Source organism: Myotis nattereri, assembly GCF_964212035.1.
Source record: "Myotis nattereri genome assembly, chromosome: 8".
Taxonomy (NCBI): Eukaryota; Metazoa; Chordata; class Mammalia; order Chiroptera; family Vespertilionidae; genus Myotis; species Myotis nattereri.
Window position 1 is genome coordinate 82,836,148 of NC_138083.1, and position 17,730 is coordinate 82,853,877.

The 17,730-nt window shown below is 46.5% G+C and overlaps 1 protein-coding gene across 1 annotated transcript in view; it reads left to right on the forward strand.

Moving 5' to 3' along the window:
* The first annotated feature begins 2,540 nt into the window (after positions 1-2,540).
* Positions 2,541-17,730, forward strand: part of KATNAL2 (katanin catalytic subunit A1 like 2) — a 65,786-nt gene continuing 50,596 nt past the window's right edge. Inside the window, exon 1 of the mRNA XM_081096535.1 lies at positions 2,541-2,594. Coding sequence (XP_080952661.1) covers positions 2,544-2,594 — 51 coding nt within the window. The 5' untranslated portion in view covers positions 2,541-2,543. The remainder of the gene's footprint in view (positions 2,595-17,730) is intronic.

Consider the following 17,730-nt stretch of genomic DNA (forward strand, 5'->3'; position numbering starts at 1 on the left):
TGGTATTTGGAGGGAGGGCGCTCGGGAGGTCGTGGGTTTAGCTGAGGACATGACAGTGGAGGCCCTATCATGGTATTAAGAAGGTGAAGAGCCCAGCGCTCCCAATTCCCACTAGTAAACATACAAGAAGGTGGCCATCTGAAAACCAAGAAGGTTCTCAACAGAAACCAAGTCTGCTGACAACTTATCTTGGACTTCCCAGCCTCCAGAATTGTGAGAAATAAATATTTGTTGTTTAAGTCACCCAGCCTGTTATTTTAGTTGTCCAAACTGATTAAGACATAATCTCAATGACCATTGACAGATAAATGAATAACAAAATATGCTATATATTCCATACAAATGGAATATTATTCAGCCTAAAAAGAAAGAGTTCTGTCACATGCTACTCATGAATGAACTTTGAAAACGTTATACTAACATAAATAAACCAGTCCCAAAAAGATGATTACTGCCCTAACCGGTTTGGCTCAGTGGATAGAGCGTCGGCCTGCGGACTCAAGGGTCCCAGGTTCGATTCCGGTCAGGGGCATGTACCTTGGTTGCGGGCACATCCCCAGTGGGGAGTGTGCAGGAGGCAGCTGATCGATGTTTCTCTCTCATCGATGTTCCTGGCTCTCTATCCCTCTCCCTTCCTCTCTGTGAAAGATCAATAAAATATATTTTAAAAAAAAAGATGATTACTATATAATTCCACCTATATGTGGCACCTAGTCAAATTCATGGCTGCCATGGGTTGGGGGGAAGAAAGAATAGGGAATTTTTGTGTGTGTGTATGTTGTTAATACTCACCCAAGGATATTTTGCATAGATTTTTTTAGAGAGAGTGGAAGGGAGGAACAGAGAAAGAGAGAAACATCAATGTGAGAGAGACACATTGATTGGTTGCCTCCCACTGGTGCCAGACTGGCACCAGGGGTCGAGCCTGTAACTGAGGTACGTATGTGTCCTTGACTGGAATCGAACCCAGGACCTTTCAGTCCATAGGGTGACACTCTATCCACTGAGCCAAACCAGTTAGGGCAAGATTTCTTTTTTTAAAAAAAAATAACTATAATATTCATATATATGTGTATATACATATTTGCTTTTGTTTTTTCATGAAACCTATTGAAACTAGAAAAAATGTTGGCTTTAATTAAAACTAATTTCAAAACAGGGTAAGATGATATTGGAAGGGATATACAGGTCAAGATGGGGGGTTCGGATGCTCTGGGCCACCACTGAGGATTTCGTAGGCAGTAGTGTAATAAGTTCTCTGTTCTAGAACACTAACTGTAGGAGTAACTCAGGGGTCATGTGATCTCCAAAGATCTCATCTTAGAGTCTTTCTTAGTCTTAGTTCCTGTCCTATTATTTCTGATCTAGACAACTTCTGTAGCCTCCTTTCTGACCTCCCAGCTCCTGGCAGTCACCCTTTCAAAATCACCTTAATTTCTGAACAATATTTTCACTGGATATAGAATTCTAAGTTGAGAGGTTTTTTTTTTCCCCCTTTGGACACTTTAAATATGTATTTCTATAACCATTTGGACTGTTAAGTTGTTTCCAAGTCTTGGCTATTATAAATAATGCTGCTATGAACACGGGATACAGAAATCTCTTCAAAATATAATGATTTCACTTCCTTCTGATATATATATATATATATATATATATATATCCAGAAGTGCAATTGCAGGATCTTATAGTAGTTCCATTTTTAATTTTTTGAGAAACTTCACAGTGGCTGAACCAATTTACATCCGCACCAATAGTGCACAGGGTTCCCTTTTCTGCACATTCTTGTCAACACTTGCTTTCCCTTGTCTTTTTGGCAATATCCATTCTAAAAGATGTGACGTGAAATCTCATTGTGGCTTTCATTTGCATTTCCCTGATGATTAGTGATATTGAATACTTTTTCTTGTACCTGTTGGCCATTTCTATGTGTATTCAAGTCCTCTGTCCATTTTTAAATCGGATTTAAAACATGAGTCCACAGCAGATTTTTTTTTCAGCCTAAATGGACCACATACATACAGGCAATTTCAAAGTAAAGCAGGAAATTTCAAACCTTGATCTTAGTGGGGAGGGAAAGGGGATCCTAGAGAAGAAGAGATGTCATAAGTATAGTCTTTTGAGAACATAAGCAGTGGATCACAAAAGCCTGAACAACCGCCAAGATCAAGGACAAATTCTATGGTAAATAAACTTGAGTTAACTTGCATTTTAGAGACAGAATTAAGAGACCCAAACCAATTGCGGGCACACACACACACACACACACACACACACACACACCCGCCCCAATCATCCTCTCTCGATGTCTTGATTGGTCAGAGCCATGCAAACACTCTGAATTAGACATGTTAATTTTAACATTGATTGGCATGATAAAGAATCCGTCTGTGCCCACTGATTGGCTGACCTGTCTAGGCTCTGGCCAATCCTGTAAGGGGCAGGCGGGTTAAGCGTCCGATTTCTACGAGCTGTCTTTCTTGGATTTACTTACCCGTTGATCAGCAAGTGGGTCCTTCTCTTCGGGCCTAACACAGTGTCTGATGGAGCTTTCTTACCAGACCATAAAAGTCACGCATCAGGCACGGGAAGCGGTAAGGAAAGCAAATACATAAAAGAACTGTACCGGGAGCTCCTCTCCCCTTGTTGCTGCAGGCTGATGTGTGTGTCTCCGGTTGCTATGGTGACCGAGTGGCGGGGGCGGAGAGGGGGCCTCTAGGTCCTATTGGTGAAGTCCTGGGGGCTGGGCTTGAGGTTATCTCACGATGCTGATAGGATGGGTCTGGGACCGGGGCGGGTTTGAGGGTGTCAGAGGGTTTGATGAAAGGGAAGGCTGGGACGGTTAGTGACTGAAGCAACGGGGTGCCGAGGGGGCGGTATTGCTAGACAATCTGAGTCTTGAGAGGTGAGTGGGTTTGGGGAGTGGTCAAAATGAAGACTGTTGGGAGGCAGGACAGTGTGACTTGAGAGTTGGATACTGGGTTCTGGTCCTGACTCGCCACTACAAGGCCCAGGGACTTTAGGAATTTCCCTTTCGGTCATCAGGTTCCCCATTTGAAAGGAAGGAAATTGGGCTGTCCTCCTTTTCACACGAAGATTGCATAAACTTTGCAATATGTGCAGTGGTTTCCCGTTGTCTGTATCATCCGCTACTCAGCCAGCAATACCTTTTACAACAAGGAACATGAATTGAGGACATACTCTATGCCAGGCACTGGGGAAGTAAAAACAATGCTTGGGTGTAGGCGGAGGATAAATGAAAGTGAAGTAAAAGATATACTGCTATCTTGGCCCCGCCTCCCGAGATGCTGATTTACTGGTTTGGAATGGAGTCTGTGCATTGATATATATATATTAAACTCAGCAGGTCAGCAGGTAATTACAATGTGTAGCCAAAGTTATGAAACACTGCTGTAGTGTCTTTTACCTTAAAAAAAAAAAATCAAACCCTAGTAATACAAAAATATATATAACTTTCTGCTTGACCTCACATTGCCTCCCCATCCCTCTACTCCCCTAATAATAACAACCTCTCTTTCTCACTTCGGGAAAGGGTTTCTGTGACTACTTCCTCATTTTTGAATTGTGCTTAAGCCCATTCCAATCTGAGCTTGAACCACCCCACCTGCATCAGAACCTTTTAGGTTGGCATTTAGTAAAGCAGATTCCTGAACCTCTCAGAGACTTACTGAATTGGAAACACTCTGGGATGGGACTTGAAAATTGCACTGTAAACACACAATCCAGGTTTGAAAATTACTTACCGAAATGGTCTCATGACTTCTAATGCCATTTATATGCCAACAATCCCCCAGGCTGACTTTAGACTGGACTTCGTTGCTGAGCCGCAAACCCCTGTGGTGTCCTAAAAGATGAAATACAGGCAGGACAATGAATGAACTGATTACTTGACCAATCTAGTGGGGTATCTCAAGTGTCTGCATCTTAATTTATTCTATACCTAACTTTTAACCTTTCTGTCTAAAACGTGTACCTTTTAAAAATGTGTTTTTATTGATTTCAGAGAGAGAAGGGAAAGGGAGAGAGAGATAGAAACATCAATGATGAGAGACAATCATCAATTGGCTGCCTGCCTCCTGCACACCCCCCCTCCTACTGGGGATTGAGCCTGCAACCAGGTATGTACCCTGACCTGGAATCAAACTATGATCTCCTGGTTCATGGGTCGACATTCAACCACTGAGCCACACCAGCCGGGCTAAAACTTGTATCTTTCTTTTCCAGTCTTCCTCCATCGGGGAATGTGAAACCACCCTCCATCCAATTGCTCAAGTCAGAATTCTGGGAGTCATTCTTAGCTGTTTCTTCCTTTTAGTCCCTCCCCTGTGTCCTCTACATAAAGAAGACATCAGCACATTTTATTGATTCTACTTCTATAATGAGTGTCTTTCTGTTGTTGTTAACCCTCACCTGAGGATATTTTTTCTATGAGTTTTAGAGAGAGTGAAAGGTGAGGGAGGAAGGAAGAAAGAGAGAGAAACATCCATGTGGGAGAGACATATCAATTGGTTGCCTCCTCCCCGCGCCCTGGCCAGGGTCAGGGATCCAGCCTGCAACCGAGGTACGTGTCCTTGACCAGAATCCAACCCAGGACTCTTCAGCCTGAGGGCCAACGCTCTATCCAAACCAGCTAGGGCTAATCTACTCACTTTTATGGAAAACAGAGCGTTTGGTTTTCTTCTGCCTATCTCACTCTTTCCCCTTATTCTACCATCAGCCCATACTTACCTGTTCCCATTCTCCCAAGATCATTCTGTCACAATTTGGGGTTAAATAAAGATTCAGCATTTATAGTAATCTGAATATGTAAATATTATTCAGAGCTGAGCCATATGGTTTTATTTAACTTTTGGGGCAGGATTCAGTCATATCTTAACTAGAGCCTTATTCTTTGGGTTAGTTTTCTACACACAGTTCTGATGCCACTTCCTTCCTACACTTTCCGAAGGAACTGTGAGACTCCTCTCTTTATTTATTTTATTTTATTTTTTTTTAATTTTTTTAAAAATATATTTTATTGATTTTTTACAGAGAGAAAGGGAGAGAGATAGAGAGTTAGAAACATCGATGAGAGAGAAACATCGATCAGCTGCCTCCTGCACATCTCCTACTGGGGATATGTCCACAACCCAGGTACATGCCCTTGACCGGAATCGAACCTGGGACCCCTCAGTCCGCAGGCCGACGCTCTATCCACTGAGCCAAACCGGTTTTGGCGAGACTCCTCTCTTATGGTGAAGCTCACCAGAGGTTTCTCAGTTCCACTATTGTTTTCTTATAGACATCCTTTCTGGCCTCGCCCTACGTATCTCTTCTATCTGGCTGCTCCGGAATCATCATATTTTATAACAAACCTGTGTTCTAGTAAGTAAACAAAACAAGGTACTGGTGTTTTGAGCTATCCATAAATGGGAGCGTCCCCACTGTTAATTATCCTTAGGAAATGCCTCTTCTCTTGGTGTTCATGCTAGTCTCCTAGTGTTCTACAGTTTTGTTCTCTCTCTCTCTCTCTCTCTCTCTCTCTCTCTCTCTCTCTCTCTCTCTCTCCTCCCTCTCTCTTTTTCTGGTTTAGAAAATAAGTCTATTTTTCCATTTGTTGCACAAATATACACTGAGTGTTGATGGGCCAGACATCAATTTGGGGTCATGGAATCCATCAGAGAACAAGTCAGGTGGAGTCCCTGCTTCACGGGACGTCCATTCTAGGAGGAGAAACACACAGCAGACAAATTCCTGCATGTTATAACCAGGAAGAAAAATAAAGCGGGTTAAGCCCTAGCCAGTTTGGCTCAGTGGATAGAGCATTGGCCGGCGGACTTGGAGGGTCCTGGGTTCGATGATGGTCAAGGGCCCTGGCCCATTTCAATGGGAAAATATCCTCAGGTGGAGATTAACAAAAATAAAAATAAAATAAATAAAGCCGGTTAAAAGAATTAAACGGTGATGTGGTGGGAGTGGGACTGTTTCATACAGGATAGCGAGCCCGGCTCCGTGGATAAAGCGTGGGCCTGCAAACTGAAGGGTCTCAGGTTCAATTAGGTTGCAGGCTGATCCCCAGTAGGGGGCGTGTAGGAGACAGCCAATCAACGATTCCCTCTAACCCTCTCCTTTCCTCTGTGAAATCAATAATAAAAAAAACAACAACAAAAAACCAAACAAACAAAAAAAACATATATTAAAAAAATAGCCGAAATCGGTTTGGCTTAGTGGATAGAGCGTCGGCCTGCGGACTGAAAGGTCCCAGGTTCGATTCCGGTCAAGGGCATGCACCTTGGTTGCGGGCACATCCCCAGTGGGAGATGTGCAGGAGGCAGCTGATCGATGTTTCTCTCTCATCGATGTTTCTAACTCTCTCTCCCTTCCCAATAAAATATATTTTAAAAAATAAATAAAAATAAAAGTTTGCACGATACAAGAAGGAGAACGGAGCATGAGCCTTGGGTCTAATTCACACCTGTAAGTTTGGAGATAAGCAACGTCTCCAGTAAGGCACGTACTTAGGATACAAAAGGGGCTCCCGTTAAAAATATGAGGGATTCTACCCACAAGGTTACACCAAAAGTCAAGTCTATCTTTCAACTTCCGGAAAGTAGCCTCGTAAGAACGAGGCCTCGAAAAATTGAGTGAAAACTCACAATTGTTCCTCTCCACGGAAATCTTTAGTAAAAGGCGAAAGATTTATACGATCTGAAGAGAAACCAGAGTATATCTGCGGACCTCCGCCCGGATGCCTTAGACCACGCTCACCCTCAGCACGCTTATGGTTACCGCGTGCCCGCGGGTCCGCGCTCCGCCGGGCGCTCGTGGAGGCCCTGCCTTGGTAGCAGGCAGTGTGCCCAGCGGCGGTGGGAGGTTCCCGCGGGTCTGGCGCTCCCGCGTGGGAACTGACTTCGTGGTGCACGATGGGTATGCAAATCGCAGACCGCTCGGGGCCGGGCCGCGACACCAGCTGCTTCCGCGGGGCGGCGCTGTGGCACCCGGGGTGGCCGCTCTTCCTCTCTCTCACTGCGGGTCCACCCGCAAACCCGCGCCCAGTTTGCCCGGAGAGAAAGGGCGTTTGCCGCGGGTGCCGGGTACCAGTTCCTTCCGGGCTGCGATGAAGGAAGTCCCCATGGTTGAGGCTCAGGGCTGTCCTTCCACACACGCAGGGACCCCACAGTTCTAGGGACAAAAGCGGAGACTGTCCCGCACAGACATTCAGGGGCAGCGGGGCCACGGAAGCAGCACAGCGCCGCCCCTTCCCTCCCCAGGAGAAGGCATCCACTGTACCTGAGGACAGTTCAGGCGAAGGGAGGTGGGGCGGCGCTTTAGCAGCGGGAATGGCCTGCCAAGTCTTGCTCTTTAGGATTGGAATGTGCCTTTCTGGGTGAGCCTGCTTCCCAAACTCGATCAAGTGCCCATCCTTTGCGGCAGGAATAGAGATCACCGCACCACCGTCACCCCAGGAAAGTATAGGAACTGCTCCTTGTGGGTTCCTTCCCTCCACCCAAGCAGACTCTGGCAAGTTACTTTCCTGACTAGGACACTGACCCTGCTTTTGCAGCTTTCTCAGTCCTTAACGTGGACACTAAACCCTGGGGTGTTTTGAAAATTCAGATTCTGACCCAGTAGTTGGGGCGTGGGGGAGGGAGGGCATCTGTCATAAGCGCCCTTGTCGTACTGATGCTAGCGCTGAACTTTGGGTGCAAAGATCTGGGAATGGAAAATTTTCTCCTATTCCACTTTAAATTTAATGTTTAATTAAAATAAGACTATATTAAATCCGAACCACCTCTGCCACTTTATTTTTTTCCAACTTGCCTGTAAGATCCTCAACCTTCCTAATGCTGCGATCCTTTAATACAGTTCCTCATGTTGTGGTGACTCCCAACCATAAAATTATTTTTGTTGCTGCTTCGTAACTGTAATTTTGCTACTGTTATGAATCGTCATGTAAATATCTGATATGCAGGATGTATTTTCATTGTTACAAATCGAACATAATTAAAGCATAGTGATTAATCACAAAAACAATATGTAATCATATATGTGTTTTCCGATGATCTTAGGCGACCCCTGTGAAAGGGTCATTTGACCCGCAAACGGGTCGCGACCCACAGGTTGAAAACCACTGCTCTAGAACAGTGATAGCGAACCTTTTGAGCTCGGCGTGTCAGCATTTTGAAAAACCCTAACTTAACTCTGGTGCCGTGTCACATATAGAAATTTTTTGATATTTGCAACCATAGTAAAACAAAGACGTATATTTTTGATATTTATTTTGTATATTTAAATGCCATTTAACAAAGAAAAATAAACCAAAAAAAGAGTTCGCGTGTCACCTCTGACACGCGTGTCATAGGTTCGCCATCACTGCTCTAGAATGTGCTAAGGGCAAAGAAGCTCTGAGGAACAATTGCTTCGGTATTTTTAATTTGACACACAATTAAAACAACAAACAAACAAACAGTAATTGATAGGAGTGTGTAAGGATGATTTTGGAAAAGCCATAACTGATCCACGCATTCATTGTGTACTCAAATAATCCTGAAACAAAGTTACTTTCATTTATTCTCGTGTGTCGTTATGTGTATTTTTCAAAAGTTGTGACTGCTTATGTGAGACTTTTATATTTAAAAATATGTACTATAAGCATTAGCTAATTAATTAAGTGGTTGACTAGGTTTTTAAATGAGCGTTGTTAAATGTCTTAGCTTTTATTAATTACATGGTCCCCTAAAAAACAACACCAGAGTAATTGAAAACTTAATTACATCAATGTTTTTCTTCGAAGAACTAAGGTTTATTAAACTTCAAATGTTCAAACAGTTAAGCATCTATTGAAATACCAATAGCTATAAACAATGTGCAGTTCCAAATACTCATTAAACAAACTCTAAATCCCCATAAAGCTAAGCTGAATTTTAAGTAACTCATGTTTTAAGTGCTCTGCTCTTGTGTAAGGAAGATTAACCACTTCAGTACTGCCCATGTGCGGTCTTGTGGGCCCCTTTGACAATGCGGTGGCTGCTCTTGAACCACACTCTTCCTGTATCTGGGCCAAGAAAGGCAGACCGATCAGACAACCTGGAGCACTGCTAATGTCACATGGCTACTCTTGCAGACTTCTTCTTTTCTTTTCTTTTTTAACCACTAACTGAAAACATGAGAATATGTACCTATGAACTTGTATATTTGATGTTTTGGGTTACACACATCTCTCTTTTGCCCAGCTGGTGTGGCTCAATGGGTTGAGCATCGACCTATGAACCAGGAAGTCACAGTTCAATTCCCCAGTCAGGGCACATGCCTGGGTTTTGGGCTCGATCCCCAGTAGTGGGCTGCATGCAGGAGGCAGCTAATCAATGATTCTCTCTCATCATTGGTGTTTCTATCTCTCTCTCCCTCTCCTTTCCTCTCTGAAATCAGTAAAAATGTACATATATATTTAAAAGCAAACATTCTCTCCTCCTTTTGTAAAAATGACATCAGGCTCTATTTTTAAATACAAAAAAAAGGTATCTATCTCACTACCCAGATAAGTCTTGAAAACATTTTTAAAAAACTAAGATAGCCTTCTGCTTTCAAATGTGATAGAGTGGCTGGTACCAGACTAGTGTTCCTGCTGTATGCAGCTAGAAAACTAAACTAAATATATGAATAATCTGTTTTCAGACATTGGACAATCTGACCATGGGAAAAGGCCTTCTGCCGGAAGCAGTTACTGGCTTCCGGCGCAAGAGGGAGATCTTAGCAGAGCACAGCAGATGAGACAAAGAGTAGAGTTTGGGAAGACTCAGGTGGTTAGAATTGGAAGGGAAGGGGAACAGAGAGAAGGGAGCCATGCAAACAAATCGCTTCATAATTCGGAGTTTGGGGCTGAATAGTAAGCTGTGCACATATACAGTGAAGATGAATGAAGCTTGGAGAAAGCTCAATTACTATAGGTTCAACAACTACTGGGGCTCATACAACATGGGAAGGCATTTGAATTTTGAACAACCTGAGTGGAAAAATCTTGTGGGACAGCATTTAGAGATTTGGGGAAGGCTATGCATTAAGAGTAAGCTAAATGAGCCCTAGAATAAAGGTTACTTTAGATATAGCTTTCCTAATAAAACTTAAAAATAAGCCTTTATAGGATCAGACTTAGCTGCAAATAACTAAACTACCTGCCAAAACAAAACTCAACACATTTAAAAAGAAAATAATAAAAACCAGACCTTCACAAAGACTAGTATTCAATAAATAAATTACTAGCAATCATAAGAAACAGAAAAATGTGACAAAATCAGCACCAAAATCAGTCAATATCTTCAAGTTGATTTCATAGGACTATTTATATTTTTAAATTTATTTTGGTGTCGGTTTGGTATATTGTGTTATCTTGGAATTTGTCCATCTCATATAAAATGTCAAATTTATTGGCATAATTGTTCATGATACCCTGTTCTTTTTTTAAATATATTTTTATTGATTTCAGAGAGGAAGGGAGAGCGAAAGAGAGATAGACACATCAATGATGAGAGAGAATCATTGATTGGCTGCCTCCTGCACGCCCCCCACTGGGGATGGAGCCCACAACCTGGTCATATGCCCTGACCAGGAATCGAACCGGTGACCTCTTGGTTCCTGGGTCGATGCTCCACTGCTGAGCCACACCCGGCTGGGCTACCCTGTTATTTTTGTACAAATATAAACAGGATCTGTAACCATCTTCCATTTTTGTTCTTGACATTGGGTTATTTGTGCCTTCTCTCTCTTTATTTTCTCATCAGTCTTGCCAGTGGTTTATCAATTCTGTTCATCTTTTCAAAGAACCAACTTTAGCTTTGTTGATCTTGTCTATTGGAAATTTAATTTCTATTTCACTTTTACATTCTTAAAATTAATTTTTCCTTCCTTCTACTTTTCTTGAGTTTATTTTATTACTTTTTCTAATTTCTTAAGATGGTCGCTTTCCTCATGAATGTTTTAACCTTTTTTCTCTTCTAGCAACTTCAAAGGATTTAAACATCCCTCCAATCATTTTAGAGGGAAATAATGTGCCTGCTTCCCACATATTAATATGTAGCATTTAAATTTTAAAAAATTTTCCTTCAATTCCAAATATTTTCTGATTTCTGTTAGGATTTTTCTCTTACCCACAAGTATTTAGAAGTGTATTACTTACATAAAGGAAATCTATTGATATCTTTTTGACACTGTTTTCTACCTTAATATCGTAGCCCGGCCACTGTGGCTCAGTGTGTGAGCATCTATTAACCAGGAGGTCACAGTCTGATTCCAGGTGGACTGCTTGGTCAGGGTTCATGCCTGTATTTCAGGCCCATTCCCCAGTAGGGGGTGTGCAGGAGGCAGCCAATCAATGATTCTCCAGTGATGTTTCTATCTCTCTCTCCCTCTCCCTTCCTTTCTGGAATCAATAAAAATATATTAAAAAAATAATTTTATTATATTCATACAATAACATTCTAAGTGACTTCAAACCTTTGACATTTGTTGAAAATTGTTTTATGGCTCAAAGAATGGTTAAGTTTATAAATTGTGTTGTCCAAATCTTTAATATCTTGTTCTATCAATAACTGAGGAAGTCATATAAAATTCTCTCAGTGTGATTATATGATTTTTGCCAATTTCTCCTTTTGCTTCTGTCAATTTTTGCTTTATTTATTGTGATGCCATGTTAGTAGGTACATAGAAATTTAGGACTGCTATCATCAATTAATTTGTGTGTTTGATGTGAGATGGTGTTAAGCTTCATTTTGGGGGATGGTAATCTAGCTGCTTCAGTATCGTTTTATTTTTATTTTGTTAATTCTCACTGAGGATATTTTTTCATGAATTTTTAGAAAGACTGGAGGGGGAGAGACAGAGAGAGGAAAACATCCATGTGAGAGAAACACATTGATTGGTTGCCTCCCACATGCACCCCAACGAGGGCTGGAGATCCAGCCTGCAACTGAGGTAAATAACCCTTCACCGAATCGAACATGGGACCATTCAGTCTGCAGGGCCATCACTCTTTTCACTATGCGCAACGGGCTAGGGCTCTAGCATATTTTTAAAAATTTGAATTACATAGCCAATGTGGTGAAAGAAATCAAATTACCATTTATTTGTGGGTCTATTTCTGAGTTCTCTATCTGTTCCATGGATATATTTGACTGTCTACATGCCAACATCAAACAGCCTTAATGAATGTGGCTTTAGGTTAAGCCTTGAAAATTGGTAGCGTAAGTCCTCTGATTTAGCTCTTTTTCAATGTTATCTTGGTTATTATAATTTTTCACATAAAATTTATAATCAGATTTTCAGTTTATTGAAAAAGACCTGTTGAGCTATTAAACAGATTCCATGGAATCTATAGGTCAATTTGTAGCAGAATTAACATCCTAACAATAGTGATTTTCCCAATCATAAACATTATATCTTCTTTAATTTCTCTTAGCTATGTTCTGTCATTTCCAACAGAGCGGTTGTATGCACTTGCCAGGGCTGCTGTAACAAAATACCTGATGGAGTGGTTTAAACAACAGAAATTTATTTTCTCTCAGTTCTGGCAGCTGAAAGTCCAAGCTCAAGGGGTCAGAAGGTTTGGTTTCTCCTAAGGCTTCTCTCCTTGGCTTGGAAATAGCCATCTTCTGTTATGTTGTATATCCTAAGGTCTTTCCTATATAGAGAGCAACCCTGGTGTGTCTGTGTGTCCAAAAGTCCCCTTCTTATAAGGACACCAGTCATATTGGATGAGGGCCTAACCTAACCGGGTCATTTTCACTTAATTGCCTCCTGAAAGTCCTATCTCCAAACACAGTCCCATTCTAAAGCATTCAGGGTTAGGGCTTCAATGTATAAGTTGCGGAGGGGACACGATTCTGACCAAAAAGTCTTAAACGACTTTTGTTAAATATGTTCCAAATAGATGCTATTATTAATGGTAATGGTTAAAATAGTTCTTCAGAAGTCTGTGTCTGACAGTTCCAATATTTTGATGATTCATGGTCAGTATTAGTGGTGTTTCTCATTATGTTGTTCTTGTGTTTGACTGTGCAGAGCAGTGTAGTTGATCATTTGTTTTTAGAAATAATTTTGGATGAAGGGTGATGCTATCTTCCTGTAGAGGGGATTTAGGTTTGTTTCTGCCTTGTGCCTGCAGGCGGCTGCATCTCAATCCAATTTCAGAAATTGATTTTTTTTTTTTCTGGACCATATAGAGAATGGGAAACTGAGCCGGGGCAACTTACTACTTACTAACTTCTCTTCTGTCCTTATTCCTAGGACTGAGCCCTTCACAGATTTTACCTATGGTCCCCTACAGGCTTCCCACTCTTGCTGGCTCCTGGACTCCAACATTTGTGCCTGTACCTCCTTGAAGTTTTATTTTTCTTTCTTTCTTTTTTTGTTAATCCTCACCCCAGGATATTTTTTTCCAATTGATTTTTAGAAAGAGTGGAAGGGAGGGAGGGTGGGTAAGAGAAGAGAGAGAGAGGAGTGAGAGAGATTGATTGGTGATTGCCTCCCCCATTTGCCCCACCCCTACTGGGCCTGGGATTGAACCTGTAACCCAGGTACATGCCTTTGATGGGAATCAAACCTGTGACCCTTGGGAGTGCGGGCTTATTCTCCAAACACTGAGCACACTGGCCAGGGTGAGGTTTTCAAATGCACATTACTCAGCATCTCAGCCCCTGAGAAGCAGGCAATGTCCTTGAGGAAAAGTGGCTTCAAATGGCACAATCATGCCTGTGCATTAATGAACACACACACACACACACACACACACACACACACCCCCACACAGGTAAATCTGGAGGATATAAAGCCTATCATTGCAATTGCGATATCAAAGAGCTTGTATATGTGTATATTTGACATATGTGCATTCACACTTGAACCATCATACCTATCAATTTACCCTTCCAGAGCCTTCTCTATGCCTGCATATATACACATATGCACACACACGCTCCAGGCAGGGAGGCAGGGGCTGTGGCCCAGGGATTCACAGGCACAACACTTAGAAACGCCAGGAGTCAGTTGCTTTAACATCATTTACTGAGGTGAGCCGTCTGTATATCCCTCCTCACAGTGGGTTTTAAAGATACAGCCAACCTTTGACTTGATCAGCCCTAAGACTACCTGACAGTAAGGACTGTGGCCATGATTCTTACTCGTATACATTGCAGTTCACATAATGCATGGCTAGTTACAGACTCAGAAATCAAATTTCAGGAAATGATAGTAAATCAAATAAGTGCACCACATGCCCACCACCCAGATACACGAAAGCTGTCCTGTGTCGGTCCAGATCCTTCTCTGTGTGTGGTATATGCATGCACGGGCTCACCCGCGCTCCCGACCGCGCTGGCAGGAAGGTGCACAGGTGCAACACTGGAAATCTATGGGAGTCACGTCCAAAAATCCCCACAAAGCCCCCGATGCCGGTCTCCTGTGGCAGGACCGCTCCCTCACCGGGCTCCCAGGCCCCCTTCCAAATCCCATCTCCAGGACAAGCCCGGGCTTCATCGTCGGTAGCACCAGGTCTGGTAATCTTTAATGGACTTGGCCATCAGCGGTGCCATCTTCTTCACAGGCTTCTTGTGGCTGCTGCCCACCTGCTTCCCAGGGATGGGGCGGCAGCTGTGGCCGCTGGCAGGTTGAGAGGGAGCACGGGTGCCTGGTGTGGGGGCTGGGGCCGGCAGGGCTGTTTCCTGGACAGCTGCTCCTCCTCCTCTTTCAGACGGGTCGGAAAAGGCCATGTTTGCTGGTGGGTCCTGGGGCCTGCTGGCGCTGATGTGCCGGCCCAGGTCTGGGGGCTCCTGCTCCTGGGGCTGCAGCTGCCACGTGTGTTCTTCCCGCCTTTCTTTCTCCAAGGCGCGGTGCTTCCTCCGTAAGGGATCTGTCTCTGCAGCTGGTGCTCCATGGTGTTCCCCCAGGCGAGGCAGCTGCTCAGGTGTGCAACTCTGCACAGCGGGCTGGAGGAGAGAACACGGGACTCCTCTCGCTCGAGAGAGCAAGGCGACGCTGTTCTGAAGGGTCTGGACTCGCTGCCGGAGCATGGTGATCATTGTGCGGCGCCTGGCCCTGTTGGACCCAGAGAACGCCTGTGTCCCGGAGTTCAGCCTGATTCCCATCAGCCCAGCGCCTTCCTCTCCGCCAGGGGAAGGCGGTGCCCTTGGCCTGGGTTGGGAGGAGGACATGGATGCCAAGGCAGGCGGTGGGGGGTCCCTGGGCTGGCCCCGGCAGGGCCCGAGGTCTGACCCGGTGGGTGTCGGGGCAGGGGGCACCCGTGTGAGCCCGGCCCCCGCTGCTGCAGGTGGAAAGGGCTTCTCAGACTGGCCTGCCTCTGCCTGGGCGCCTGTCGTGTCCTCTTTCCTCAGACTCTTTCCTCCGGGCGCAGTGGCTGGAGGCTCGACACTCTTCCTCTCTTTCCTGATGGGAGGCTGGTGGGGGGTGAGGGAGGCCTCAGAAGACATGATGGGCGGGTGTAATTCCTCCTCCACTTCAGGCGGGGGACCGGCTGGCTTCCTTGCCAAGTGAGGGGTTTTGACTTTCCCTCCTGGGGTCTTGCAGGTGTCCCCAACCTTCTCCCTCACCTTGGGCAGCAGGCCCCCGGGCCCCTCTCCCGCATCGAAGCCTTGCAGACGCTGTTGGTCTTTGTGCGATTGGCTTTGGCTCGAGTGTTTGCGCTTTCGCTTTTTCATGGGATTTTCTGAAGCCACCTGGGATGGGGCCCCAGACATCCCAGGGGCCCCTGCCAGCCATGGGAGGGTCGGGTGGTCCGAGGCCCCCTGTGATGGACGCGGGTGGTAGGTGACTCCTGCCTGGAAAGACATGGTGGGTGGCTGGAGTTCCTCCTCTTCCTCAAGGCGGGGAACCGCTGGCTTCCTTCCCAAGTGAGGAGTTCCGACCCTCCCTTCTGGAGTCTTGAGGGTGTCCCCAACCTTCTCCCTCACCTTGGGCGGCAGGACACCTGCCCGGTTTCCTGCATCTGAGCCGTGTAGACGCTGCTTGTCTTGGTCCGATGGGCGTTTCCGTGAGTGTTTGTGCTTTCGCCTTTTCACCGGGTGTTCTGAGGCCTCCTGCGATGGAGGCTGGTGGGGGGTGAAGGCGGCCTCAAAGGACATGGCGGGCGGGTGTAATTCCTCCTCCTCCGCCACCGCCGCCTCCATCTCAGGCCGGGGACCCCCTGGCTTCCTCCCCAGGGGAGGAGTTCCGACCTTCCCTCCTGGAGTCTGGGTGTTGTCCCCGACCTTCTCCCGCACCGTGCGCGGCAGCCCCCCGGGCCCCTCTCCTGCATGGCAGCCGTGCGGACGCCGCTCACGTTTGTGTGGCTGTGTTTCCCCCGAGGGTCTGCGCTCTCGCTTCTTCTCGGGGTTGTGCGCAGCCACCTCCGATGGAGGCTCAGGCCTCTGGGAGCTGCGGCCCCCTCTTTCCTTCCCCTCCTGGGCCCCACGAGAGGCCAGCTTTCCCGCGGTTCCTTCTGGGCGGAGAGGCCGTGGGCTTTCCTCCCTGGCGGAGGCCGGGCGAGGCCTCTGGGTGCTCCCCGCTGAGGGCCGCTCCTGGCCCTGGGCCCCCAGCGCGGGATGGTCCTGGTGGGAAGGCGGGTGCTGCCCTCTGCGCTGGGGTGCCCCCAGGGGCCTGTCCGGAGAGGCTGCCTCGGGGGCCAGGGCCGGGGCCCGCTGCTGGACGGCAGGCATCCAGGGAGCACCTGCCCGCCGGGGAAGGGACGGGCCTCTGCCGCCAGGAGGCTCTGGGCGGCCGGGCCTTCTCTCCTCCGACCGGTCACCAAAGCGCGGCCCTGGGAGGGGCCTCGGGGGCGGCGAGGGCGCCCTGTGCTTGCCCCGTGGGCGCTCGGAGCTGTGGGACCGGCCGCGGGATGCGCGGGGGTCCCCCTCCATCTTGTCCCCCAGGGGAACAGACACCTGAGGGGGGGCCGGGGGACGGGGCTTTGGAAGGGCTCTCCTCCGAGGCCTGCTCCTCACAGTGCTTCCTCCCCCGGAACCAGCTCCTGGCACCCAGTCCCGAGTGGGCGGGCGGGCGGACGGGCGGGCGGGTGGGCGAGGCTTCGGATCTGCTCGCGCTGGGACGTGCGACCTTCTGGCTGGTCCGCCTCCAGCCGAATGGTCCAGGGCAGGCCCAGCAGCTGCTTTATGGAGGGTGTAGCGTGGAGGGCGGGGCCAGGCGTGCGAAGATTAGGGGCGGGGCCTGGCCCCTCCCTGGGGGCGACCCAGGTGCCAAGGGAGCAGGGTCACCTTGTAGTTACATTAATCCACTTCTGGAGGAGGAACCTGAGGCGGAGGGAGGTGAAATTAATTTGCACACGCGGGTCGGGGAACAGGGAGACCGGAAGCTGGAGGTGAAGACATTGAGGTCCAGGGTGAGGGTACCCTCCTGAACAGGGTGAAGAACGAACCTGGAACCCTTCAGTGCCCAGGCCAACACTCTATGCACTGAACAAAACCGGCTAGGGCTCCATTGAATTTTAGAGAGAGTGGGAAAGAGAGGAAAAGACAGAGAGAAATACCCATTGGCCTCCTGCAGGAGTCCGGACCAGGGTCGTGGAGGAGCCTCAGCCAAGATATAGTACGGAACCTGGACCCTTTAGTGCTCAGGCTGACCCTCTATCCACTGAGTCACACTGGTAGAGCATAAATACGGTTCTTTAACTAATTAGTTCTCCAATCAGCATCCAATCCAGGATCATGCATTGTATCTTGTTTTTCCATC